The sequence below is a fragment of the Anabas testudineus genome, chromosome 4, assembly GCF_900324465.2.
Source record: "Anabas testudineus chromosome 4, fAnaTes1.2, whole genome shotgun sequence".
NCBI classification, from domain to species: domain Eukaryota; kingdom Metazoa; phylum Chordata; class Actinopteri; order Anabantiformes; family Anabantidae; genus Anabas; species Anabas testudineus.
Window position 1 is genome coordinate 17,490,865 of NC_046613.1, and position 27,643 is coordinate 17,518,507.

The 27,643-nt window shown below is 38.1% G+C and overlaps 1 protein-coding gene across 4 annotated transcripts; it reads left to right on the forward strand.

Moving 5' to 3' along the window:
- Nucleotides 1–6,722: 6,722 nt before the first annotated feature.
- dazap1 (DAZ associated protein 1) lies at nt 6,723–27,333 on the forward strand. 4 transcript variants are annotated; one of them, XM_026344872.1, is made up of 14 exons: nt 6,723–6,861; nt 8,056–8,096; nt 9,701–9,867; nt 10,365–10,430; nt 11,538–11,645; nt 11,885–11,933; nt 16,599–16,681; nt 20,377–20,521; nt 20,706–20,738; nt 21,354–21,503; nt 22,266–22,430; nt 24,997–25,089; nt 25,541–25,588; nt 27,054–27,333. In XM_026344872.1, exons 1-14 carry the CDS (start codon nt 6,830–6,832, stop codon nt 27,224–27,226), a joined length of 1,353 nt encoding a protein of 450 aa, XP_026200657.1. In that variant the 5' UTR covers nt 6,723–6,829; the 3' UTR covers nt 27,227–27,333. The 4 variants fall into 4 exon arrangements, with proteins under 4 accessions (XP_026200657.1, XP_026200658.1, XP_026200655.1 ...); XM_026344870.1 differs by having other exon boundaries at nt 6,727–6,861; nt 11,541–11,645; XM_026344871.1 differs by lacking the exon at nt 25,541–25,588 and having other exon boundaries at nt 6,727–6,861.
- Nucleotides 27,334–27,643: the final 310 nt, after the last annotated feature.

A 27,643-nucleotide genomic window follows, 5' to 3' on the forward strand; every position in this document is an offset into this window, starting at 1 on the left:
GAGAGTGAAGCCGAAATTACTGCATTAGTTAGAATGGGTATGACAATACAATACAATAGTTTTTTTAAGGAGAGTAACAGATCACTTTTTAAATACACTTGAGGTTAAGCTGTGGTGTTTACTGTTCTTGGTACCTAGAAGTAGCAGCACAGTGAGAGCTCTTTCTTTTTTCTGCTCTCTGAGTCTTGGCATGCACAGCTTGGCATGCATTGGAGCCTCTTCACACATGTTGTACATTTGCTCCTATTGCATAACATCAGCAGCAGCCTGGTCGTCTGGATATGAAGCCTAAAGACTAATGAAAATTCTGACACTGAATTTTAAAACACAAGAATTATGCTACAGTTTTTTAATTCTATAAACACAAGTATTCTTTATGTAGTTCAAACTCCATTGTTATCTTGTTATCTGTTTGGCTGTTTCACATCCACAGCTGTTTTTATTCCCATGTTTTCTCCTGTGCAAAAAATATTTAACTTGCAGGTTTTTTTATGGAAAGGAAAAGTATTCTTTATATATATATGGGATGCAAGTTTTTCCATCATGTATTCTTAATATATTCTGTACTTTTTTCTTTTTACTTTCTTTTGTATTCATGTAGATTTTTAAATGACTTTTAGCTGCTTTATTGATCCCCATAGGGAAATCATTTTCCATGCACATAGATGATGCTTCTGCTACTACTTGTTCAAGGACACCTTGACATCAGGCCACAAGGAACCAGGAATTGAACCAGCAATCCTGGGGTTCATGTCCTACAGACTGGTGTACAGGAAGAAAGACATTAATTGCATTTAGAACCAAGTCATTCACAAAATTGTTGTCAGCAGCTATTTCCAAAATCAATTTGTGGTCCCTTTATTAAACAAAAGTGTCAAAGATCAATTGTTACATCCTCTAAAATTTCAAACTGAGAAATTGGTTTCACTCTCATGTGACAGTAAATGTAATTGCTTTGGATTTTTTTAGTCAAGAAAAAACATTGCACAGAATGTGCTATGCTATTGCAGATTTTCTTATAAATGAACACCAGATCACTTATTTAATTAACGTAGATTAATCTACAACACAGTAAATACTTCAATTGAAAATAAAGAATTTAGTAATTTGCACCTGTAACAGCTTTGGATGTTACGTTGTCATTACTCCCTGGAATAATACAAAAGTCAAAATCTCTGTGGTAATATCATCAATGTTTTACACAGATGATTTTAAATAATTTACCTGAGAAAAATGAGACACACATCCATTTTAAACCACTGTTTCTCTGTTGCTCAATGTCACTTGGCCTTTTCTGTACGCCTCACAGCACAATGAGACAAAATGACGGTCAAAAATGTATCATCTGATCATCTTCACAGCCCCTCTGCCCTGGTTACCCATCATCCACTTCACTCCCATTAGGTGAAGCTGAGTGGGGCCGGCTCCTCAGTGAGGGTCCTCATCAAATCACAGGTTTTCATCCACCTACCCCTCTTACACGCGGCTCATCATTCCTGCTGTCTTTAAATAATACTCATGTCCACAGAAGCTCACATTCATGCAGCAACGACACTGTCCTTCCATGGGAAACAATAAACCACTCTTATTCTACATTGCATAAATGTTGTCATGTCACAGACCCTGTAAAGCGGATCGGAAATCTTTCTGTGATTTAGCTGCAGAACACGTTGCACATGTTGGTATTGAATTGCAAATCTACTTTAATATGGAAGAGAAAAACTGAGAGCAAATCCAGTGATTTCAACTACAGTAGTTTAAAGAATCCAACTATCCACTGTATAGGTCTTCTAAAACATAGCCATAGTGGCTCACCACTCACACCACTAAACACCCAGCTTAAGTTGGATTAGCCATTCTCCAACGCACATGATGGTGAAATCCCTGCAAAATATGTGAAAAAGCATCTCAGGATCCACATTTTAATTGTTGTAACTGTTGTGTACATTCATTCATCTGAAGGTCCAAACTTCAGTCAATTTGTGTGCAACAACATGTTTATTCCACTTAATGCAGATTACAATGCAGAAAATATAAAAATCTGTCAAAAGAAGCATCTAGACACCATATGTGCAAACAATATTGATTGCTTTGTGCATCTGCTATGATTTCAACTGAATTTCACTGTAATATTTACATTTTCTGTGGATGTTTTAAAGTTCTCCAACAATAATTATCTTCACAAGGCGACAACAACGAACACTTTATCACACACTTTCTGTCGTGCTCTCATCCATTTTTATTTTTCAAATGCTGTGTCAGCATTAAATTGGTGGTTTTAGTAAGTGACCTATTTCATCACAGGTTTGTTTCAGGCTTTGTCTTGTCACTGATATTTAACGTGTTGCATTTCTCCATCAGGCTCAAGCTAAAGGTAATGTCCAGTTATCAGAGTCAAAGGGCAGAAGATGGACTGTCTCCACAGGTCAGACAGATAAGACAGTCACAAGTCTTTGTGAAACGGATTGTATCATACATAAGATGTGTGGGTGTCCTGCTGCATCAGATATTTAGAAAATATGTGGTTTTCCAGTTAGATCAAACCATGAATAAATCTTTTTCATTCTTAACGCTGCTTTAAGTTATATTGCCTTGTCACTAGCACTCTGTAATCTTTGATATGTTATTCCTTATTTAAAACAGATGCAGCTTGTATATTTTTGGACTATTTGTGGTTGGGTGCTTTCCTTTTTTTTTTTTTTTTTAAAGGGAGAGAACTGTGCAGTCACACCTGTGCAAATGGAAAATAAAGAACTTGACTTTAGCCCCCAGTGGGTGATTGGATGATTTTCAGGCAGTATAGAAGCAGATAAAGGTAATGAGATGGAAAGAAACACTTACATTTTGTAACACTTTTTTCCAAAACAACTTACAAGTTACACTCATGCATGCAATTAGCAGCGGACAGGTTTATTTAAGTTTAGTGACATTATCAATCATCCAACATCTTAATCTTAGTTTATAGCAGATTTTTTGTAATACATCCTTCGTCTTTCTTATTCAACTTGATCTAACAATGGGTTAGCAGTGCATGGTTTTTAATCACATAATAATAAGAAAGGCTACCAAGCTGTTGCAAAACACCATTAATCTTTTGAGAACTCTGTGACAACACCCTGAATCTGCTTTAGCTGTGATGCAGATATAAATCTCACCTGTGCAGGTGTTAAAGCTGAGGAGAAAAACAGCAAAGATGAAGGAGCTGTCTCAAAACTAAAAGATATTATTTCATTAAACTAAAAGTGGAAGCAATGGTAATATTTACAAAAAAAAAAAAAAAAAACCCTCATAAGACACTTCAAAACCCAAGAGGTACAGTTTACAGGTTATAATTGTTGGTATAGGAACACATCCAAAGACTTGAAGGACCTGGTGAAGGCAAGAATTAGTACAACTTATTAGTATCTATATATACTATAAAGTGACCACTATACAAACAACAATTTCATGCTCAGAAACGTTACTGCACACTGTGTCTGACCAAAATGTGCATGAATCAAAAAAAGAAAAAAAATGGGGATATGATGAGTTCTTGGAGAACTTGAAGCTGATTGGACCCATGGATTAGCAGTATGTCTGAACACACATTCACATTCAAACAATCAGGCTTGGAGATGAATCCCACCTTTTGTGGGGGTGTTTTTGTGCAGCAGGAAGTGGTAAACTTGACCTACTGATTGGCATCAGTGATTGATTGAGAGACGTGTGATGCCCTCAGTTTGTAAACTGGTGCTTGGTTATCACTGAACTTTCCAGCAAGACAGTGATCCCAAATACAGGACGTAGATATTAAGTTTAGTTTGTTATGTTGCACAATTAAATCTACAGCATGTCACAAATCAGTGTTTATTTCTAAATCACAACAACCCCTGTCGCAATTTAATGTAAGACAAAATCTATTCTGTCCTACCTATCAATAATCAGATATGATCGACAGATAACCTGAGTATCGGCGCAGATTTAGAGGGAAATCTACTCAGTTGTTGCATTTCATGCAACAGGGAGAGGGTGCTGTTCTTTCAGTGTAAGTGCAGCTAAAGTTTGAGAAAGAAGTTTAGACAGTCTGCGGCTTTGTGGTGTTATGACAGTTGTCTCAAATGGATGATGGAAGACTGACTGTAGTACACAGTTTCCTGTAGCATCTGAATTAAACTTGTATTTATCCCTGCCAGATGGGAATAAAGGATCTATGTCATGTGAGGAGAAATATCTGACTCACTACCAAAAGAGTTGCTGTTTTTTTGTAGCTGCAAAACATCTCAACTTTGCTGACTATAGGTTTGAATGGGTTTGATTTCTGTTAAAACATTCATGCTTTTAATTTATCTTCCACACATTTGTAGCTGACGTGTGTTAGTTATCCTATCCTATTTGTTTAATGTCACTCTTTGTGTTTTAAATGTGCCTGCAGATTAAAAAACTGCTTTTAGTTTTGCTATATATTGTTCACGATCCTTTGCACATAGCATGAATGAATGTTTTAAAATATTGTTACTGAGAAAAGTTCACACCATGGTGACATTGTCTTCTCTTCTTTCCTGTTCCTGTTCTGTTGAGACAGTTTTCTCTTAGAAACATGTACAAGCTATTTTCCCCACATGTAGTGTAATTTGAAGAAGAAAAAAAAAAGACAACAACCCTGTTTTGATGGACTCCAGTCCCAGAGGGGAATCTGCTATAAATCTTGACATGGTGATGTGTGACCTCATTTTGTCCTCCTAAAAATGATATTAAAGAGATAAATAGAAACAAGAATATCTCACCGGGAAGACACTGAATATGAAGGTGAAACTCATTCTGACATTCACGATTCCCAGTGGGAGCTCTGCGAAACCTCTGGGAAAACTGCTAAATTTAATATCTGTGTACTTCTATTTTTATTATTAATTGGTTCTTCAGTTAATTCAAGGGGTAGGCTACATGTTTGACTTTGCATATGTCTTTAATGACACATAATGCTTTAGATAGCATGGTCACACGCAATCTAGTTTTCATTATTTAATAGAACAGACAGTTTTAATGTTGACACACAAGTCTTGCAAGTAAAGGAAGCTAACTTTTGTAGATTTAGTGAGAAATACTGAAGTTCAAAGTACCAGTAGAGGCTGATAAGAATGTTTTTTTTCCAGGCGGCAGAACATTTTTCACTAAGGCTGACATGATCTGAATGTAGGTATTGTTGAACTTTCGGGAAGTGTTGAGGTGTTAATTCAATGAAACATCTAAGATGGGATGTTAATCTATTCAAAAACTGAGGGGGCTGCTTTCTAACATAGTCCTTCTACAACAATATGTGTTTCCCTCTCTTGCAAAACATCCTGAAAATGAAATTCTTGTTTATTTGTAGGTTTTTATATTTAAGGAGGCTTGGATGTGACAGAAAAGTTCAGTCATGTATTTAAGTGTATTTTAGTAAATGTTATTTCAATAAAGAAAAAAAAAAACATATAGGAATTCACATCCACATTAACTGATAGCACATAATAAAGGCTATTTACCATTGGTCAAACAAGTATTTAGATCACGTGCCAATGTAAGTACCAGTAGGAAACAAAATACCCCATTATATGTTAATGTTATTAAAAAAATAAAATAATATAGCATGTGGATGCTAAACAGTTCTTTTTTCCTGGAAACCTCTGTAGAACAGTGTGGATTGTTAAACTGAGTTTTTTACACTTGTATTGTACAGAAAATTAAACCTTCAGTTGCTCATAGTGTCACATGCTATTTTTAAAAGGGAATTAATGGGAATTGTGCTTGAAAGTCATTATTTAATGTGAATACATTATGTGTCACCTCTGTCAGTTAGATTTGCATTTTCATTTTTTAAATGTCACAGTTTAAAGCTTGTCACTGGTGTTTTATTAACTTAGCCAAACAATGGATGTCATCTCTGTCCCATTTGTCAGCAACAGATCTTGAAAAGCAGCATCTAAATTTGCATAAAATTTGCTCGCATTCATGCAAAGAGGAAGATAACCTTTAATTTTGGACAATGGGATTCTCCCTCCTCTGAAACTGCACCACAGGCAAAGTTAACAACATAACATAACACCTCCTAGCCTACACAAATTTCTTCTAACAAGAAGTAAACAATTGATTTTGGTAAACATGTGAATCACATACATGGCTGGATTAATATCCTAGGGAGGTTATTGGGCCCCTGTTCTGTTCAACCCCAGTGTACATAACAGTTTCATTATATCTCCAGGATAGAAATGTATGTGTACTTTAGAGCACAAATTATTAAAGAATAATCAATTAGATGACTGAACAGAATATTAATTGCAAAAGATCTTGATAGGTGATTATAAAAATGTTCTTTATATGCTTTGGTATTATTATTTTGGAAGATACAAACAACTCTATATAAAACTAAATTGACACCAATAATTATTAACCACAATTAATTGTGTTTGTATATAGGTGCTAGTGCTGTTACACTGTAATTCAATTAAATTGCATTGGATTTAGAAATGTAAGTTTCCCTGCTCCCTTAAAAACTATTTTTTTGCTACATTATTTGTCCATGTAAAAGCCATTTCCATTAAAGGATTTCTCAACTAAGTGCAAAATAAAAAAAATACCCCTGCATTTGAATCATGCATCTGCTCCCCTGCGATGATTAGAACCAGTAAATGTGGTGGGTGCAGATTGGTTGGGTGTAATGCTCCTTTAACGTCGCTGCCCCCTGCAGCGCCGTCATTGCGCAGAACAGTTTGAACCAAAAAGCGGAGTGACCTTCCTCCGCTCTCAGTCTGAGAGGGGCAGCACTGAAGCAATAAGCCGGTCACAGCTCCTGCAGTCCCCCGCTTTAGCATCAGCAATGAACAACAACTTAGTCGGAGATGAAGTCGGGTAAGATCTGTTTAACAAAGCGTTTCCACTGTGGGCGCCTCGCACTGTAAACTGCACTGTAAGTTCTAGTTACCGTGCTGTCTTGTCAAGCTGTCATTTGTCAGCTAGCGTTAGCTTGCATGCTAAGCTAGCTGTAGTAACTAAGCGAGATCGCTAGCCGGACGAAAGACGGCCAAAAAGTAAAACTAGTCATCAAAGTAGCTCAGTTGATCGCTTAATTACTTACGGTGGAATAGACCACGTCTGTGTGGAGTGCTGCCACTTCGCTTGTCATGGGAATGCGTGAAAGTGCAGTTACTTATTTCAGTGTTGTTTTCAGTTAGCTCGAAGCAACTTAGCTAGCTTAGCTAGCGCTTGCCAGCGAAGCGAAAGTCTCCTCTTCTCCACTTCGCCGATGTGAGGACATTTAGCGGGCACTGCCGGAGGATGAAGCATCCTCGTCTGCACCAACTCTCCACTTTTGTCACAGCCGCTACGTTTATCCCAGATATGTTTCAACAGTTATCTAAATTAAACATTAATGAACTCGCTAGCTGGTTTCATAGTACGACCATGCAAACTGCCGTTAAACTTGCGGTAATGCTACGAGCAGCAGAGTTCACCGGTCCGCATGCTGGTAACCGAGCAGCCCGTCTCCCCGCTCCGCTCTGTCGGGGAAACACTCGGGGCTTCGGTGCTGTATGCTGGAGCCGGCGGTACGCGATGACAGTCGGGGCTCTTGGAGCCAGTTTGCCACCTCAGTGTTGTGTTAGCCTGCTAAACGCCATGCTCTGTCCCGGGGTAACTTACGTGGCAGGAGGTTCATAAAAGACCTTTATTGTAGAGGCCATTGCATTGAGTGTGAACAGACCAAATGACATGCACCACCAGGACTGGACCTTTTTGTGAGTTACATAAAACGGGGGTATTTAAGTGTAGATCTGTGTATATCTTTCCATGCTGCACCAGTTTTGATAGCAGTGTTGCCTCATGTTGTGTAATATCTGTGTACTTGGCTGTGTGGTTATCTGTACTGTTGTTATGGCTCTTCAGCCTTCTCCGCCAAGACTTTGGTGTTGTATGTTAAGGCTGGACAGGTAGCATTACTGCATGCTGTATGTTTTGGAGTGATGTTTGTGTAACAATTTACAATGTATTATTACTTAAAGTGATGCTCAATTACATACCTAATGGTCATTTATCTACTCTCTGCAGGAAACTTTTTGTGGGTGGATTGGACTGGAGTACCACACAAGGTAAGTCACACTATTACATTTGTGAAGGCTCAGTCGCTTCTTGTTTTTAATTAACAGGAATTTGTCTGGGTGACACTGTTGTAGCTTCCTGGATTTGTTGCCAGACTGGAGTCTCTGGCTGGTGGCTTCTTAGTTGTGTTGTTTGGAAAGTAAGTTGGGAAAGACTACAGATTGTCAGGTCACAAGTGGGTAACACATTGCTGTTAGATCAGTGTAAGTCTGGATTATAAGTAAAATTAATTATTGGTATTTTTGCTTCTACCCTGATAAAAATACTGTGATGGTGTTTTTGTGAATGGAAATTTGGGATATCATACAATATTTAAAATAAGGGTGTTTGTCATGGTGTCTGTCAATAATTACTGTTAATATGGATATGGTGATGAAGCAGTTAAAGTTGGTGTTATTTTGATTGATTTGAAAAGTTTGATTAATTTTGTAAATGTGCTGTGTGGAAGAACATATTTATATTAATTACATTACTGAAAGAATGAACTACTGTCCTACAAAAGTTGGAGAAGTACAATTTACTTAAGATGATAGTAGTCCCTAAAGAGTCTGGAGTGAAAATAAAGCAAGTGTGTTTGCAGAGTTTCAGCTTGAATTGAGGAATGGTGTATCTCCTATATACTGTTTTTTAGCAAATAATGACACTTAACTGTGTCATACTGATGCCACAATTCCTGCAGATTATCTAAATTTATGTTTTACAGTATTTAAAAGCAAATATTACTGTGCGCAAATATTACAGCGCAGTGAAGATATCCCTCCACATGAGAACAGTTTTCCTGTATTCAAAATATTTATTCCGTTTTCATGTCATAATTAGTCATGAGGCAGAGTTTTCATTATAGGGCAAATTCTAGGTTTGTGTGTATTTTTTTTCTCTTGTTCATTTGGTCTTCTTTGTTTAAAGCCATTTACTGTCCCATGCTCGGTTGGACATTGTGTAAATTTGCAGCAGTGCTCGTCTCTGTTAACGGCACTGTTAACATTAAGATCTGAACCACAGCGCTGTTACTCTGAGCCCGTTTCCCCGGCAGTGCCCCAGGGCTTCCCAGCAGTGAGAGAGGCAATTATGATTACTCTCCAAAGTGACTCCTGATTTGTTCAAACCTGCACGCCTTGCCTCTGTGGGCGTGTGCAGGCGTTACAGTAGTTGGTTGTATGTGACACTTGGTCACAGCTTTGTTTGTGCTTTACAACTATTGATATGTGACTTTGATGTGCTTTTATTTTTTCAAATAAAAACAGTGGTACAATTCCCAGTATTCTGATCAAAAAGGCAAAATCAAGGTCACTGAATAACAGCGTTTCCTGCTTAAATTTATTGAGTGGTGGTCTTTTTGCCTGTCACCACTTGTTTTCATCCCAGTTACGGTTTTAGTGCAGGGTTAAGTGGTGAAGATATTTTTATAATGTCATTTATTGCATTGAAGCTTCAGTTCTATACAGTAAATCATGGCTACACTTGTTTCTGTTCAGAAGGCAAACTGGGCTGATTATAATCTCTGATTATGATTCTACATTTGCTGTATTGTTTTATTATTCTGTGCTTATTTATTGTGCAGCTCCACTGTTATGCAATTTCTTTCTTTTCTCAGAGACACTCAGAAACTATTTCTCACAGTATGGGGAAGTAGTAGATTGTGTCATCATGAAGGACAAAACTACAAATCAGTCGCGAGGCTTCGGCTTTGTCAAATTCAAAGACCCCAATTGTGTACGGACAGTGCTGGAGACAAAGCCGCATAATCTTGACGGAAGAAATGTGAGTATTTTGAATCAAAGAACCAGATGGTCAAATCAACTTGAGTAATCTGCCTGCGCTTTGTGTGAGCAATGTGAAAAACTTAAACAGTATTTCATCATCCACTGTTATTCAAGGGAAAGTCCAGTTTTGCTTTGGGTTGAATCTGCATGCAGCCAATAGTACAGATGATGCATTTTGCAAAGACTGACGTGTTTGCTCAATAAGACTTACCTATTCAGAATCAAATGAGCAAAATTGTCAGTTAAAGTTGTCTTTTACTGAGATGGCTGAAAAGAAACAAGCGGTTGTTAATCTTGTGCATTTATCCTGTCTCACAGTCGTCAATCATTTATTGGCTCATGGCCAGATATTCAAATGAACGTATGTCTGTATATGTGTTGCTCTGCTGTGTGAGTAGAGCCAGGCAATCTACTGTAATGGATTCAGTGAAGAACATTTGAAGGTGCCTTTATTTGGGCCTAATGTGAAACGTCTTCTCTCTCCTTGCTGTTCAGATTGACCCGAAGCCATGTACTCCCAGAGGAATGCAACCTGAAAAGTCTCGAACCAAGGAGGGCTGGGTAAGAGCAATCTGATTTCTACTGGGGAGGCTAGGTTAGGTGTTTCTGCTGGAATAAGATTCAGGTCGTCAGTCTCTCCATCCTGCTTTCCTCCTGAGGTTGGACTCTGCTGTCTGTTCATGAGGAGACCTTGAGCTTCATTTCTAAAAACACTCTGACTTTGACCTTAATCAAATGCTTTTCTTCAAGGTGTGTGTGTGTTTTTAAGATCAACATATGACCTTCAAAGCTATTCCTAGAAATTAGTAGAGGCTTTTGATAAGTCACCAAAGCAGCACACATCTGTGACTTGAATCAACCTTCATTCACAGACTGCAGTAGTATCGGCAGATCTCTGCTACAGCCTACACTAGGCTGGGATGGCCACATAATAAGGTCACCATTTCCCAGATTTTACCAAAATGACTCATGGAGGTGTCATAGCCCCACGTTGTCTTGATTTTAAAGATTAACAAATTCTGTCCTTGGTAGATAAATCATGCTGTTTTTGTGACCGTTCTCTACTTTGAACAAATAAGTTAGTGTGGTACAAAATAATGCTTTCAGTGAATCTTATTTTGAAAAGCAACACTCTCTGCAGTAATTTGGGTAATTTGTGGGTCAGTCAACAATGGTATGACATATTATAATTTTTTTTCCCCCTTTTGGGCAGCAGATGTTTTAGTTATTGCAACTTTACTGTCAAGAAAACTTACACATATGTATCTAATCATTGGTTCCATATGTCAGAGCCCCCCCTCCTGCTACTGGAACTGCTTTCACTGAGTTTAAGTCATGTAGCTGCTACTGGATGTTTTACTAACAAAGCAGAATATGTCATTGTTAAAAATCATTGTTGTTGTAAGCGGCCTTTTGCCTATACAGCATGAATGCAGTGCACAGAAATGGTGAAATGCTTAGTGGTTGAGAGTAAGAGGAAAAAGCCGTGTTCTCTGATGTGTGGAGACTAGTGTTTGCATTGACATGACATGTTAAGAATTATACCCCAGGGCAGGAGGAGAACCTAATTTCTTCTGCACTGTCTGCATAGATGAAGGCTAACTGGCCCCTTCCCAGAGTGATCCGTTAACAGACATTGAAATCCATACACTCCCTGTTTTCTTTCAGAAGGGCAGCAAAGCCGATAGCAATAAATCAAAGAAGATATTTGTAGGTGGAATCCCCCATAACTGCGGCGAGCCTGAACTCAGGGACTATTTCAATAGATTCGGAGTGGTGAGTATTGCCAAGTGCATAATGAAAGTCAGTTCATATCGTCATTAAGACTGCTTGAATGGTTGTGACATTGAACAGGGTCAATGCTACAGCATAAAAATAAATGAAGTTAAGTGGGATGAGGTGGGATAGGACAATTAATTATTTGTCCAAATTGAGGTAGAATATATAATTGGAATGAGAAGAGATCCTGTCTGATTTTCTAAATAGAGCCACTGTTTTCCTTTGTCCCATTCAAGGTCACAGAGGTGGTAATGATCTATGATGCGGAGAAGCAGAGGCCCCGAGGTAAAAGCTGATCCTGTTTTTTCTCTCCCCTTTCCATACCTTACCATCTTAAATCTCATGACAAACTATTCTGGCCCAAAGAGAAAAGCCCTTTCAGCCTCAGATATTCAATTAAATTAGAACACTATAACCCATAGCAGGAATTTTGTATATGTTTAAGACAAAAAAACAAATAAAAGCATGTTAAATAGAAAATGTAATTATATAGTCAAACATAATTTCAGGACACAGAATGAAACATATACTGCAGTGTAAAATACTGCATATACTTCATATATTTTGACAACCACGAAGGCAGTATCTTCAGTTTATGTGAAAGTGTTTGAAAGGGTTTTTAAGGAATTTTAGGTTTTGGTGTCATTCATGACCTTGTAGCACAATGTAAGGCTGTTTCATGCTCCTGTTTCTACCAAAAATTAAATACACTGCCTGTCCATAAAAAGTCACACACTCTAATGTGTCGTTGGAACACCTTTAGCGGCACACATTTACTGTGCATTGTTTCAATAAGCTTCTGCATTGTCAGAACATTTTTTCCTGTTCTGTAAGTTGCATTAATTTTTCACCAAGACCTTGTATTGATGAGAGTCGGACTGCTGTGCAAAGTGTTTCTTCAGCACATTACAAAGATTCTTAGGGGGGTTAAGGATTCTGGATTCTGTGGTGGCCAATCCATGTGTAAAATTATGTGTCATGCTCCCTGAACCACTCTTTCACAATTTTAGCCTGTTGAATCCTGACATTGTCATCTTTAAAATATGCCCGTGACATCGGGGAAGAAAAAAAATTAATTGATGGAATAACCTGGTCATTCAGTATATTTAGGTAGTCAGCTCACCTCATTCTTTAGACACATACTGTTGCTGAACCTAGACCTGACCAACTACAGCAACCCCAGATTATAGCACTTCCCCCACAGGCTTGTACAGTAGGCACTAGGCATAATGGGTGCATCACTTCACCCGCCTCTCTTCTTACTCTGATGCTCCCATCACTCTGGAACAGGGTAAATCTGGACTCATCAAACCACATGGCCTTCTTCTATTGGACAGTTCTTAACCCAGTTTTAGTAGTTTCATCAGTCCCCCTTTACATGTTTTTCTTGCTTGATTCATGCCCATAATTGGACCCTTTTGAAACAGATTAACATCTTTTCCACAACCACAGGATGTGTCTTCCAACATGGTTATTTAAGAAATAAGAAGCTAATCACTGCATCAGTTAAATAACTTGTTGACTGCTGAAACATAATCATCCATGCAGTAATTATCCAGTGGAAGGCTTTTACCTATTTGCTAAATCCAGGTTGAGACTTTTTTTTTTTTTTTGGACGGGTAGTGTACATATTGTCCTGAAAAAAAAAACCCTTATTCAAACACTAGTGTTGAACATGCAGTATCTTCATTAGGTTGAAAATAGTAAAAAGTAGCAGAGCACTTATCCTCTTTGCTCTTGAATTGTTTTTAGGGGTAATTATAATTCCTACATCAACATTTATTACCCCTGCAAATAGGCCTCTCATAAACATTATGATAAAACATTTAAGGAGCATTTGATTCTTATTTGTTATGTATTTTATATATTTGACTTTACTTTGTTCTTTTTTTCTTTTTGTAATATGGCATAATGTCCAAATATGTGCTGCAATTAAGATGACAAAAAGATTGGAGAAAGAAAAAAAAAAAAGGTCGTTTGACCCTCAAAATACTGGAAAACTGTAAAGAATGACAAATTCACATATTTTTTCGGTTGACAGTCCATGCCTGTGCGTATACATTTTTAAGTGATTATTAAGTAATGGTTTTTGTTGCAGAATGACAGCTTTTTATTTCAGCTATTTAAACCATCAAAAGGAGAAAGAGGAGAAGAACAGTGCAAAATTAGGGATGCCAGTCTGTTCTCACAGTAGCTTTAATAAAGCAGATTATCGTACACCTACATATTATATAAGACATGTTATGTTTTGGTGATTTGAACTGTGGTTCAAATCTCTCCACTAAAGCTTTTCCCATAATTGAAAAGTTGTTATAAGGTGTCCTGTGACACAAAGGGAATCACTAACTTAAGAAACAGGAGCAAGTTGCAGGAAAGTAGGTGCTCCAAAAATACAGTACTTTATCACAACATGCAACTGGCATATTGAGAACAGTATGAGTATGTGAGGGGAGATTTGCCCTTCAGAGAGGCTGTTTTCAGCCCAAATGCTGAGGGTGATAAAACGATAGTCGTGAGAACAATGGAGTAATTAAAAAAAAAAAAAAAAAGATTTAGGGTTTTTTTTTTTTTTAACTTATACCAAATGTTTTTTTTTCTCAAGAGGGTAGAAAAGTCAGACTTCAAAGTCTCAAAAGAGTTTGTTCAGTTAAGTCATAAATATGTCATGAGTGTACGACATGTGGCAACACTTTTAGCACGGACGGCCTCACTGGGAATCAGACCCGTGCCACTGGCAGTGTTTGTGTCAGAAGCTGTCCGCTGAGTTACAGTCACAGCTGTTTCATCTGCATTTGTCCTACATAGCAATGATGCAGTGGCCACTGACCCACAACACGTATTACTGCTCTTTCTTACGCCCCGCTCATTCTCTAGTGGGAGAAACCCAGAATAGTTTGTCACTGGAATTTAACATGCTGTATTGCACCTTTAACAATCATTACATAATCTTTAATAGTATAAACCTTTTCTTTTACTAAAACCATTAGACCTTCAACATTGGAATAAGTTTTCTTTACCTTGATTTAGATGGAACTGATACTTGTATCTTAAATGGTATAGTATGTGTTTTCCCATATGTAGAAAGTTAAGTATTTTTGTAAGTAAGCCCTTTCTATTTTTCTTTCTTCTGTCCCTCTTCTCCTTGTGAATGGTTTGAATGTGATTAACGGTGTCTTTTAAGATTTGTCTTTTCTCCTTTAGGTTACTGTGCGTTGACTGGTAGCACAGAGGTACAGGCCAAATGTAAAAGCATCCAAATTTTGTACTTGGTTAAAATGGGGCGCACACAAAGTTGCATCATATTAACTGGGCTAAAGGCTTATCTGTAGATAGATGTAGAAGTAGACAGTGCAGAGTGATGGTGATTCCAAAGTTTGATTTTCAAAGGCTCTAATATTATTTGAACATAATTTTCATCAATAGTTGATATCAATTTAGGCAAAATGTTTTGTGGACTGACAAAACTAAGATTTAACTATTTGGAAAGTACACGGAACACTACATCTGGCATATAAAGGGCGCAGCATTTAATCATGAAAACATCATCCTAATCCTAAAGTATGGTGGCGGAAACATCATCATTTGGGTCTGCTTTGATCAGGGGCTTGCCAACTTGAAGTGATTGAGGGGAAGATAAATTCTCAAGTATTTAAAAGGAATTCTACAGGATAATGTGAGAATGTCTGTACGTCAGCTGAAACACTGTAGACGTTGGGTGATGCAACTTGACAATGACCCAATAGAAGCCAACAGAATGGCTTCAGAAAAACAAAATCCACCTTTTAGAGTAGTCAAGTCAGAGTCCAGACCTCAACCTCAACCTAGAGATGCTATGGAACAACTTTAAGAGAACCACACACAAGAGACGTGCAAAGACAGAGCCAAAGCAGGAAGAACTTCTCACATTTTATGAGAAATTAATGCAGAAAACCATGAAATTTCACATACTTTTTCTTGCCATTGTATGTCATAGTCTTTGACGTGCCAACTAAGTTTTAGATTTAGATCATTGACAGATGTTATTAATAGCAATAGATCATGAGGTTTGGGGATGCTTGGCATGTTACTGGAGGTCTCTAAAATCTCAGTTGTCTCGTAGGACGTTTAATTGGATTCAGGTTAAGTCCCCAAGTAGAGATGACACAACCCAATTCTGCCACAGTGGAAAGTTAATCAAATTGAAAATGGATCACTGCAGCGTGCAGCTGCCTCACTGTTCTCTAACAGATAGATGAAGTAGATATCTGAGTAGTTAGAGCAGCTGAAAAGTTGGACCAAAAACTCGTTGTTGATGAACATTGTGTGTCCCCCATGAAAACTCCTTATCCAGATCTACAACTCTTCAAGCTATTCTGGCCTATATCTTTGTGTTACCATTGTGAGCAATATTTTAATTATCCATTTTAGGCTTATCCTGGCTGACTCAAAAGTAAAATACTTAAATTGGGAAAGCTTGGAGAAAGCTTTAGGCATTCTACAGTTTGTGTTTCTCCATGTTTTTGTGATGCATTAACAATGGCTGCTGCGAGTGTGTGCTCCACAGCATTTATACCAAGGGACAGATCAAGGTGGGGTTTGGATGAAACGGCATCAAGTTGTAATGTAGTATTGGTTCAATTGGCATGATGCTGAAAGATCTACTGAATTGTCATTTTTATGTGACATTTCGCATTAAATCCAGTGCTACTCTTGTCATTCTTCATGATGAGCAGTTCTGTGTTGTTATCTTCACAAAAATATTTTTCTGTACAGTAAAGAAAGAAGTTTCCTACAATCCCCAGGCATTAGTCTTGGATTTGTCTTGTTCTGCAAGTCTGCAACATCATCCGAACCCCAGGAGCCTCTTGCTCAGTCTTGACGGATCCTCACTCTGCTGAAGCCCAATACTGTTCTTCATCTTGTGTTGTCACAACCCCCTGCTACCTTGATTCACTCTTGGTCGTTGGCTAGGTTTTGGATTTATTACTTTCGAGGCCGAACAATCAGTGGACCAGGCTGTCAACATGCATTTTCACGACATCATGGGCAAAAAAGTGTGTAGTTGTAGTTTTATTTTTCCCTTAAGATCAAACAGAGGCTTGGGCGACGGAGCAAAGAGTTTACTGTGATGCTGGTTTATTAGTCAGAGCTAATTTTCCAGTGACTTTCCATTACTGAGTCCAGTATCATACAGCACAAATTTAGCCTTTAAAATCCTAAAATAATCAGGCTGCTGACTGTTTTTGGCCTCAGCGTCTACAATCACTACACCTATTCCTTTTCCAGTCTTTTATTATTTCCATAGGCACATTTATCCTTCACAAAGGCTGTGTTACTACATTTTCATATAGTCGCCCAAGGCTTTGTTTAAATTGACCACTCCTTTAGGTTGTCTTAAGAGCATTAAATTGTACACCAAAATACTGTTTGGGCTTTTGATGGGCCACAAAAAATGTGTTGAAACAGAAAAAAAAAGATCAAATAAAAGCTCCCTCAGAATTCCACTAAACATAAATCACCTAAAGGATTGGTTCAGTCAGTTCTGTTTTTTTATTTTTTGGTTTGTTTTTTTTATTTTCTGATATTTTGTTGGCAGGTCACTTACATGTCAACATATTTTTGTTTTGTTTCTCTTTTTGAAAAGTTAAAGACAAAGCTCAACTCAGTGACCTCAGTTGAAGAATCTCCATACTGTGTCTACCAGTTCTCTAAATAACAAATGAAAACTCTCTCTAAAATGCTGGATGAGACATGAGTTACACAATAATATTTGCATGTCACTTCTTATTGTTTGCTTTAACTCAGTGGGTGTACCAGATGGATAGAGTTTACTGCACAAAGACAATTGAGATATTGTCAGGTAAGCTGTCCATCCGTCAAAAGAACAACAAATTCACTATGGTGTAGTATTTAAGCACACCTCCTAACCTTCTGGCATCACTTCCATTCTTTTGTTGTCAGTGGCAAACACCACCCACCTGGCACCTCAACTGAGTAAAACCAATCAAAAAGATATAGCAGGTAATCAGTCGCTTCAGAAAGTATTCTCAACACTTTATCATTATTACTATTATCATAGTATTAATTAAATCAAATGATATTTTTGCACATTAATCTACAATCAATAACCCATAGTGGCAAAGCTGAAAACGTATTATTGATTTAAGATTACAATTCAAAAACATCTCTAATTTTATGTTTATGTGCTTCTACATTGTGTTCGGTTTCATCCTGCTTACTTCAATTATCATTAAGATGGTTGGAGTCCACCTGTGACCACTAGAATTGATTGCACACAGTGTATAAAAGGCCCCTCAATTCCTACTGTATGTAAGGACATAAAGTTATAGTAACACTGTGTAGACCTCCTGGTTAGCATTTTGTGTTTAGGCATAGATCAGGGTAAGGGTATAAAACCATTTATATAACTCTGTGTGCCCAGTGACGGCAGCAAACTGAGCAACTGGGCAAGGGAGCCCTTGGTCATGGAGGTGACCTTACCTATAGAGTTTCAGAAGTCCTCTGCAGAGATGGTGAAAGCTTTGTCAATATGTCTTATTATATATATATATATATATATATATATATATTAAAAATGCATTTAAAATTAAACGTATAGCACAAAAGAAATCTGACAAAGATTGGTCCTAGGCTTTGGTTTTAAAAGGCTTTTAAAGCTCTTATTCATTAACACCCTGCTTTTTCCCCAGTAGAGACATTTTGTAATTAGCAGCTTTTAAACCACTCTACAGAGATACTAGAAAAGAGACAGTCTCCTTTCTGCCCTCCACGTCGACACTAATGATTTGTAGGCATAAGAAAATCATCAGAGTCAATCACAGTGTAGTTATAGCCACTCAGTCATGTTATATCATTACATTTATTTCGTTTCTGTCCTTGATCTTTACATTGCTACGTAAGTGGTTTAAGGTTTTGAAGGTCAGTCTGTGGTACATCGCACTCAGAAGACCTTATTATTTTCTCAAGCGTTTTTAACTGAGTAGATAACATTCTCTCTTTCTTACTGGCAGTATTACTGCTCAGGCAAAGTACCCAGTTCTTCATTTTGTAGTATATTGTTTTGGCAATTAGTTTTTACTTAAGAGTGGTCATGAGAGAAAGATGGAAAATGACTTGCCAAAAGGTTCCTGGCTGTAATTTTGTAGTCAACACTTCAGACAACTTTTCTTCTGCTTCTCTAAAGAAATTATGAAATACAAGCCTATTGGTTTACTCCAGAAACGCGATACCAGAGTCATTAGATCAGGAAATGCAAACAAATACCAATTGTATTTAAGCTAAATGTTTGCAGTAGCAATCAAAGATAAAGTATTTATATTGAGATGTCACTGATTATTAAATTTAAACGATGATCTCGGTCTCAGTTTCTCTAATAGTAAATGATTTAGCCCAACCTGTATACTCTCCAGTGGATGCCGCCCCCCTTGACTTTGCCCTGGTTTCTAGCAGGAATCAATGCTTGACTTTATCCATTGTTCTTGACTTGACATTACCTTACGCTGGGACTTGAGGGAGGCTGGGAGATATGAGTTACAAAATTAGAAATTGGAGCACATCAAACTGTGGAACAAATCCCAGTTCTGCTGTTGGGGACTGTACAGAAGTCATGGTATCCATCACTCGTAGCTGTGATGCCCACGGGAAAAAGTGCTCAGGTAGCTGCCGGCGGCGGTGAGGCCACTGCCGGAAACATGTGCATGTAATTAGGTCGACAGAGAAGAAAGAGGGGAGACTGGGGTAGGTGGCAACACCTTAAAGCAGGGAAGAATTTGTGATTCGTTTTCCTCCTGCAAGGTGACCCCAATAACTCAACCCCTCAGTCTATTTCTGGTCGGCTCCCACTTAGTCTCAGCTGGTTTCTTTGCTCTGGTTAACTGCTGGTAGCTTTGCCCAGTTATGCAAAGAAAAGTTTTATTATTGGGGCAATACATTTATTTTTGACTCAAGTTATTAAATTGTTACCAAGATTAACAATAACACTAAGTTTCTCAGTCTTAATAAATCAAAGCAAAATTAAAATTTCTGATTTATTTTACATTTGAACTAACAATATATTAAAATCTCAACAAAAGGAAAGGATTTTGGTTATATACAGATGGTGTCCTCCAGCAGCCATTTGATATTTTATTGGGGTCAAAGTGTATCATTCTTATGTGCTCAGTCAAAATTTTTCTCACCTTGGACACAGTATGAAGATTCAGTTTTAGATTGAGTGAAAAAACTGTTCATTTGTACAATCTGCATGTTTATATTATGAAGTGAGATACAAAATTCTCTCTACATCCATTTCCCCCCTAAAACTTATTCCAAATAAAATCAAAATGAGATTCTTTATAAGCGTTAGCTGGAAAAAGGTAAGTCATGACCTTCCATTAGATGTCTTATATATCATATATAGGGCAGTTCATTTGAGGAAAAAAGCAAAATCTATGTTTCTCAGGTACCTGAAGAACCTGTAATCTGGACGCAGAAAAAAATTTGTTGTAGTAAGATTTTGGGTGCTGAATTTCCTAATTGGTACCTGAGACACATAGCTGAACAACTCTCCTGGCTACACAGTAATATTAATTAACATAGTTTCCCCACATTATTATAATAAACATACATTTTAAACTGGCCCTAAATGTTAAGATTAAATGATCAGTGGTAGGACAGGCCTGTCTAGCTGAGGGACTTCAGGGACCTTATACTGGTGTTGCCAAATGTGCCCTCCTTGTCCTTTGTCCAGGTGGAAGTAAAGAAGGCTGAACCTCGTGACAGCAAAGCTCCTGGCCAGCTTGGTGGCCAGTGGGCTCCCAGGGGCATCTTGAGTGCAGCTAATGGTTGGACAGCACAGCCTGCTCAGGGCTGGCAACAGCCTTACGGGCCACAGGGTGAGTGGGAATAAGTCCTGGAGCAGAGCGAGTGATGCTGGCTGCTCAGAGGAAAAGTAGTAGTAACCCTCGTAGTTAGACCCTCTGCTTTAACTATAACTTCACATGCCTCACAAATGTTAAACAGCTTTATGTAAACATTAGTGTTGTCCTCAGTGTTAATCTTTTTTTTTTCTCCTTAAAGGAGTGTGGGTGTCGACTACTGGCCAACCCATAGGTAGGTGTTAGACTTGTGCTATCATCCTAAACATCCTTTCCTTTTTTTTTTTTTTCTTTCTTTTTTTTTTTTTTTGTATGTTGGATAACTGTAAATTGATCAAACTGCAGATAGATGCATGTTTTTTGTGTGATCACATGCCTATCTTAAGATGTTTGTGTGACAGAAATGGGCCTGCAGTATGCAATAGACTGATGACAGTTAACAGCACGTGTTATCACTGATTCATAATGGCTGAGGCTGCTGATAATTTGCAGCTTGAGACAGATGGCAGCCTTGAGTGGATTCCGGCCTCCCTCTGCTATTGGTCAGGCTCAGTTTCATATCACCACCTCCGGGTCAACCTGCAGCACTCACTGTAGTGTTAGTCCCGTGCTCGCCCAGAGGATACTTCAGTTTCATTTGGCTTTAGATAGCTTCACTTTTTTAAGCCATTTATTTATCAAATTTGTGTCAGTTGTTGCTACATGCTACATCTGTACTCACACTTTTCTCTCGTAAAAATTAGTATTACTGTCTGTGTACTTAATTCCAGTCCTTTTGCGTTTATATCAAGAGTAAACAGATATTTATTTAAAAATGTGATCAGAATAGTTCTCTTATCTGTTGGGACAGGTGGGTATGGACCTCCTTTGTCAGCAGGCAGAGGAACACCCACACAGCCTCCATCCCCTTTCAATGCATTCCTGGTCACGACCCCGGCGGGCAGCTTTGCTGCACCTCAGGGCTATCCTCAGCAGGGCTACACCACAGCACCTCAGTTTGGTCAGTAATTCTAATACATTCACTCATTACACTTTGATGCATGCAGCAGAAAAATAAATAGGTTTGAATAAGTTAAACTTTTGTTGCTTTTTGACATGTTAAGAGAACAAAACTCTAACAAACAGCTTTAAAATTATCCTAAAAACAGTGTTATCTTACTCAAGGCAGCATTTTATTACTAAATTGGTATGTAAAATGTGTTAATTGAATCTATATCAGGTTTTACAGGCAGCATTGCTGTTGCTGTGTTCAGGGAGGAACCTCCACCTTATCAGAGATGGACAGCGAGACTTGCAGCTACCCGACAATGACATAAAATGTTACTATAAGGCCTGTGGGGGATGATAGCAGATGCACCATGCTAGCATTTTTTTTAAATCACAGACATTGTATGAAAATAAATTGTGGAAAATAAACCCAGATCTACCTATTGTGAGTTTGTTGGCAGGTTTCATTACACAGTATATTTAAATAAAGACTAAAATGAAAAGAGGTTTGATGGAGTAAGTGAAAAATACCTTAACAATGAGACTTTTGTGCAATATTATAGTTGACTATATATTTTTGAGAACCTCACACAGAAGTCAATGCAAAGACTACTTTTAGAAGTGATTTTGTGTTTTACACTGGTACTGCAGCACTGTGGCTTGACCAGGGTTATGTGCTGTATTGTCTTTCTCCTACATAGCGTAGCAAAACAGCAGCAGTAAGAAATTATCTTTAGGGAAATGTTAAACAAATAATCTTATTAATCTCCAACAGGTTACAGTTTTGGCACACCTCAAGCAGACCAGTATGCTCCACAGGTTCCTCCTCCACCCACAACTCCAGGAACTGCACCTCTGGGTTTTGCCCCTGCAACCACACCAACTCAGGACTTGAGCAAAGCGCCCACTGGTCAGCCTGACTTCCCTTATAGCCAGTATGGTAAGAAAGGCATCGTGCATAAAGCAGTTTGCTGCCTCTTTCCCTCCTGTTTAATTTTATTCACCCCTTGGTTTTACCCATCTCCCCAGAAATTTTGTTGGGTGCAGCTACAACTCGTTTAAGTTAATAACTACAACCCTGAAACAAGCAGAAGCTTGCTCTTGGTTCCATTTAGCTTGAACAGCTACATATGCATACATGCTTTTTGCATACATGAAAACCCCTGGTTGTGCTGTGAAGATGCTGCTGAAGTTTCACCATATCCAGGAGTCTTCAGCAGTCATTTCTGTCAGGTTTTTCCAGCTGGGCTATGGATTGGTAAAAAGATTGGTATGTCTTGGTTGGTTTGAATTAGATCATCCTGCCTTGCAATGTTTTTGGTTTTTCATTTTATATTTTATTTGGAATTTTAGGGGAGTGCAACCTTCTCCTGACTGACTGTACTAGACATTTGACTTGTTTCAAATATTCTTGCCTTTTAATTACTCCCTCCTACACCTCTTCCTCCTCTTCTTCCTCCCTGTTGATGACATTTCTGGTTTCTTTTTCTGGTCTTGACACGATCGCCATAAAACAGCACCAGCATGACAATAACATGGCCATGAAACCTTATTTCTGGAAATAGCCATATCCAACCTGCCAAGCTACCTATCAAAACTTATCAACATGTCCATCAATTTATTACACAGGAGCTTTGCATGCTTGTCTGTTCCTCTGCCTTTTAGATACTTGCAAATATTAGTTAGAGTCCTTGGGAAGTTGCTTATTTACTGATGTATCTGTAGTTTTTTCTGCTGGGTGATGTTGTGGTCTTTGAATTGGACTAGCAGGATAAATGTTCCTCCTAGATCTCTACCGAGCTGGGAAACTCTTGGATACATTTCAGTCATTGTCTAGGGACTTTAAATTAGACATTTCATCAATCTACTTCAGTGTTAATGTATTAAATGATGTGCCTTTTTAATTTCTGTGATTTCAAACAATTAGTGGGTAGGTTTTTCAGTGACATACTGTATGCTAATGCAGGATTAAGAGTCTGATATCATGCTGAGAGCACAAATGGATACTGGAGGGTTTCAGCTCTGAACTAAAACGACAGATACTGTGAAAACAAACCAGCATCCAGGGAAAACGAACAAGCCTGATGTTCACTAAAGATTCACACATTCAGTAACATAAGCACATTGTCCGAGTCAAGAGTCAGATATTCACTTAAAAGCTACATTCAGTTTGTTGGCTGGCTGGTATTTTTCTACTGACTTGGCTTACAGCTGCTTCACAGTGCTGGATCTACATTTAAAGCAGTCATGTGATCACTGTCGGTCATGAGAGGTGCCCATCTTGTTCACTGTTTCCTGCTTGTGCTTATCTTCCATCCAGCTTTTTGCATTTAGTGTCCACTGCCCTTTAATTTAGGCCAGTAATCAAAACCAGTGATGACAACACAGAGACCACAGTTTGTTGGTGTATAGTAACAATAACACCGCTACCATATATGCTTATTTAACGACAGTAGCAGGAACTGAATATGACATTTTTACCTGTGTAAAATTAGCAAGTGGTTGAGGTTTATTATTGGTTTTGCTTGCTTGATATTAAGATTGGCTTATGTGGAATTAGGTGGTTAAAATATAGTGGTTATGATAAGAGGAAGGATCAAACCAGTGGTTCTGAATGTAACAGAATTAATGTTTAATTTACTCACAATACTGTAATTTCCCAATGTTAAAAAAATATTGTTAGTGATTTCCACTTTTCAGAAAGGCACTGTCTCTACCTTTATTATAGTACCATGTGGAACTGAATTGATAGGTTATTCATCACAATTCTTTTCTGTAAACTCCTCTGTGGTGGATTCAAGAACAGTGCGACATCTGAGATTTTAGAATCGGTTGCTGTCCAGCTGCTTTATTAATGCAGGGAACTCCACATTGTCTCATGAGTTATGTTTTCAGCCACATAGCTCATCTGTTCAGATGTTGAAATATCCTTGAATTCATTCATGTGGATGTCATGCAGTCAAAAAGGTGTTTTGCATGTGACCAGAACATTTGAAATCACACACAATAGTGTAACTTGACACAAAGATAAATCTGGCTCACGTTGATTATAACAATGTGCTGAAATGAATAAAAACCAATGGCAGTTTGGGAGATAGGAAATCAGTCTTTGGAAAATGTCATTTTCAGAACTGCAACATCAAAACCCACTAGTGTGGTTGTTCTAATTCCTCTAGATTCTTCTTATAATATTTTCTTGGTGGGAAAACATATTTCTCACTGTGACTTGCATCTTAGCATATCATGCACATTTCACAAAATTTCCTGAGACCAGGCTGGCGTGATTAAAAAGTCAGGCGTGCTAGCAGATAGCTCACACACTCACACTGCATTTTGTTTTGACTTCCAGATGAAGCTCAGCAGTGATGCTTCGCCAAGCATAGAGCAGGCACAGTGAATGAGTGCAAATGCAAAGCTCTGTTAGCTCAGTAAGGGGGGAACTATATAAAGTAGCTGGCCAGCAGTATCTGGGTTCAGTCAACCTGGTCTCCTCATCTCCCTGATAGGCTTGGGTAACTACCCTCAGGACCCCTCTGCCTACGGACCAACGCGTCCTTCTCACAGTTATGGTCAGGATGAGCAGGGAGGATATAGTGCAGGTAGGTGCCAGCATCGTCTTCTCCAACCACAAAAGTAGCATTGTTCAGTACTGTAGTGTTTATAGAGCTGCAACCTGGTTCTGCCTCTTTTCTTTTGCTTCGTGTTTAGTATTTTGCATGTACATTTTGCATGTACATACAAATTACTTTGTGTACTCTTGTATAGTAAAACACAGCCATCGCATATATCTTTCCTGAGAGGATTTGAAAGAAATTTACATTGGAATTTGGCATTAGGAGCTCAAAGCGTGTCATCTCCCTCAGTGGCTGTAGCTTTACAATACCAAGACTAACCATATCCCCATTTCTTTGTCCACTCTCTCTGTCCGCATTGCTTTGCTGATTATAAAAGGATGATCTAATTGTCAGAAATTCTGTTCATGGTGATGTCTATGCATCAGCAGTCCATTCACTCGTTGTTTTTTCCTTATGTACTGTCTCCACATTGTAGCTAAAGGGGTGAGAAAGGAACGACGATGTAAAGAAGGACACGCTGCCAGTAAATTTCCTGTTTCTCTCAGATTCCTCTGTCTGATGGTCCTGTTGGGATCGTTCCTTGTTCTTCAGATTTCTTATTTTTGTTTTGTTCTTGGGTCACTTTGAGCACCTTGAAAGAAATCTTTTATGTTGAACAACTTCTGCCCTTTTTCTATCCCTCTTTCTCTCTCCTGTCTTTCCATTTCTTAAATCTTTCTGTAATCCAGTATTTACTGACATTTCAAAATCTTAAGAATCTGGTGCTAACTAGATGTTACCAGGGCAGGAAAATAACCAGTCACCAGCAAGTTGCTGGTAGGATTTGACTGCAGCTGGCCTTCGTATTCTACCAGCCATTTGGTAGATAAAAATAAATATTTTTTCAACCTAAAAGGCCCTTTGGCTTGGACATGCTGTCTGACAGCTGTTTTTTCAAAGAGATTAATTTCCTTCCCTGAGTATTCCTTACCTGTTCGCAAGGAGGTGGTGCCATCCAGTGTCTAAACTGAAGAACTTAGTGCTAGTTCCCCCAGATCATTTTAGACAATCTAGAAATTGTTTTCCTCAATGACGCCAACTGAAATCACTTAAACTCAACTGAAATTGTTTCTATCTTTGTAATGTGTTGTTACATAACATTGTCTAAAGGCTCATTGATGGAAATACAAAATGTGAAGTAAAAATCCACCACAAAACCCTTAAACACTAAAAAATAACACATTACATTTCTGAAAAACATTATTGACATTGTGCACAACATACAACATTTGTCCTTAAGCCATTTAGTTGTTTAGAGTCGATGTAATATATATGAAAACATATATAACAACATAAAAAGAACTTGAAAGAAAATGCAGACAAATAAAAGAAAGTGTAAAGAAAAGTAGGGTAATAAATTGGGCTTGAAGTAAGTTATTTTAGTATTGGTTAATATGTTAAAATTATCCCATGATAAATTCCCAGAACACAGGGTGATGGCCTCAGACTGTGATTTCTGTCTAACAGTGTGCAACTTATTATCAGAGTAACATAAAACTAAGAGACGGCAGGAGAAAGGTGATTGATTGATAGTTTATTAATTGTTTAGGTCAGTTTTATTCAAATAGCTTGTACTTCCTGTTGATAGATGAATTAATTGACCAATACATTGTTTCAGCTTCATGTTTATGCAGATGCTGGGACAGAAAATTGGAACCAATAAAAAAAAAAATCACTTTTAGTAATTCGCTTTTAGGTACAGCACTGTTATTTTTATGAATCAAAAACTAAGACAACAAAACAACAACCTGCTCCAAAACTCAGAAATGGACCTGATAGTGTGGAGGTGTGTGGTGGATTTTTCCTCAACATCAACATAGTGACAATTTTACTTGAGCTACTTTATGAATATATGTAAAAGAGTGAAGCTTTTCCCTAAACACTGTCTTGTGCCCCCAACATTAAAACCATTTTCTTTCCATGTGTCTCCTTTCTGTAATCCTCTGCAGGGTATGGTCAGGACCTGACAGCCTTCGGCCACAGCTTCGCAGACCCCAGCCAGCCGACAGCTTCATATGGGGCCCCAACAGCACAGCCTACCGCCGCTCCCCAGCCTGCTGCTAGCGCATTCGGCAGAGGGCAGAACCACAACGTACAGGGCTTCCACCCGTATCGACGCTGACAGCCACCTCTGGGCAGGGCTGTTGTGTAAAGTTAAAACAACAAAAACAAAACAAAAAAAAAAAAGAATAAGTCAGGGACAAATGTGATCTTGCTAAAAAGCAAAACTGGAGTTCTGGATTGTTTTATGGGAATGTTGAATGCACACAGTTTGTAAAACAGAAACCTTTGTGAAAGCAGGGATTCCGGTAAATTCAAAAGGGGTGTAAAGAAACCCAGGTGTTTTGTTTTGTTTTATTTTATTTTATTTTGGCATAACTTAAAGAAATATTCAGCAGAAAGAAGCTTTTATCCCCCACCTCCCCAACCCATGTTTTATAGTAGAACTAAACTACTTTGCAATAATTTTGATTGTCTGGTCAAACACTAGCACAGAGACTATATGTAAAGAGATTTGCATATAAATATGTATATTTAT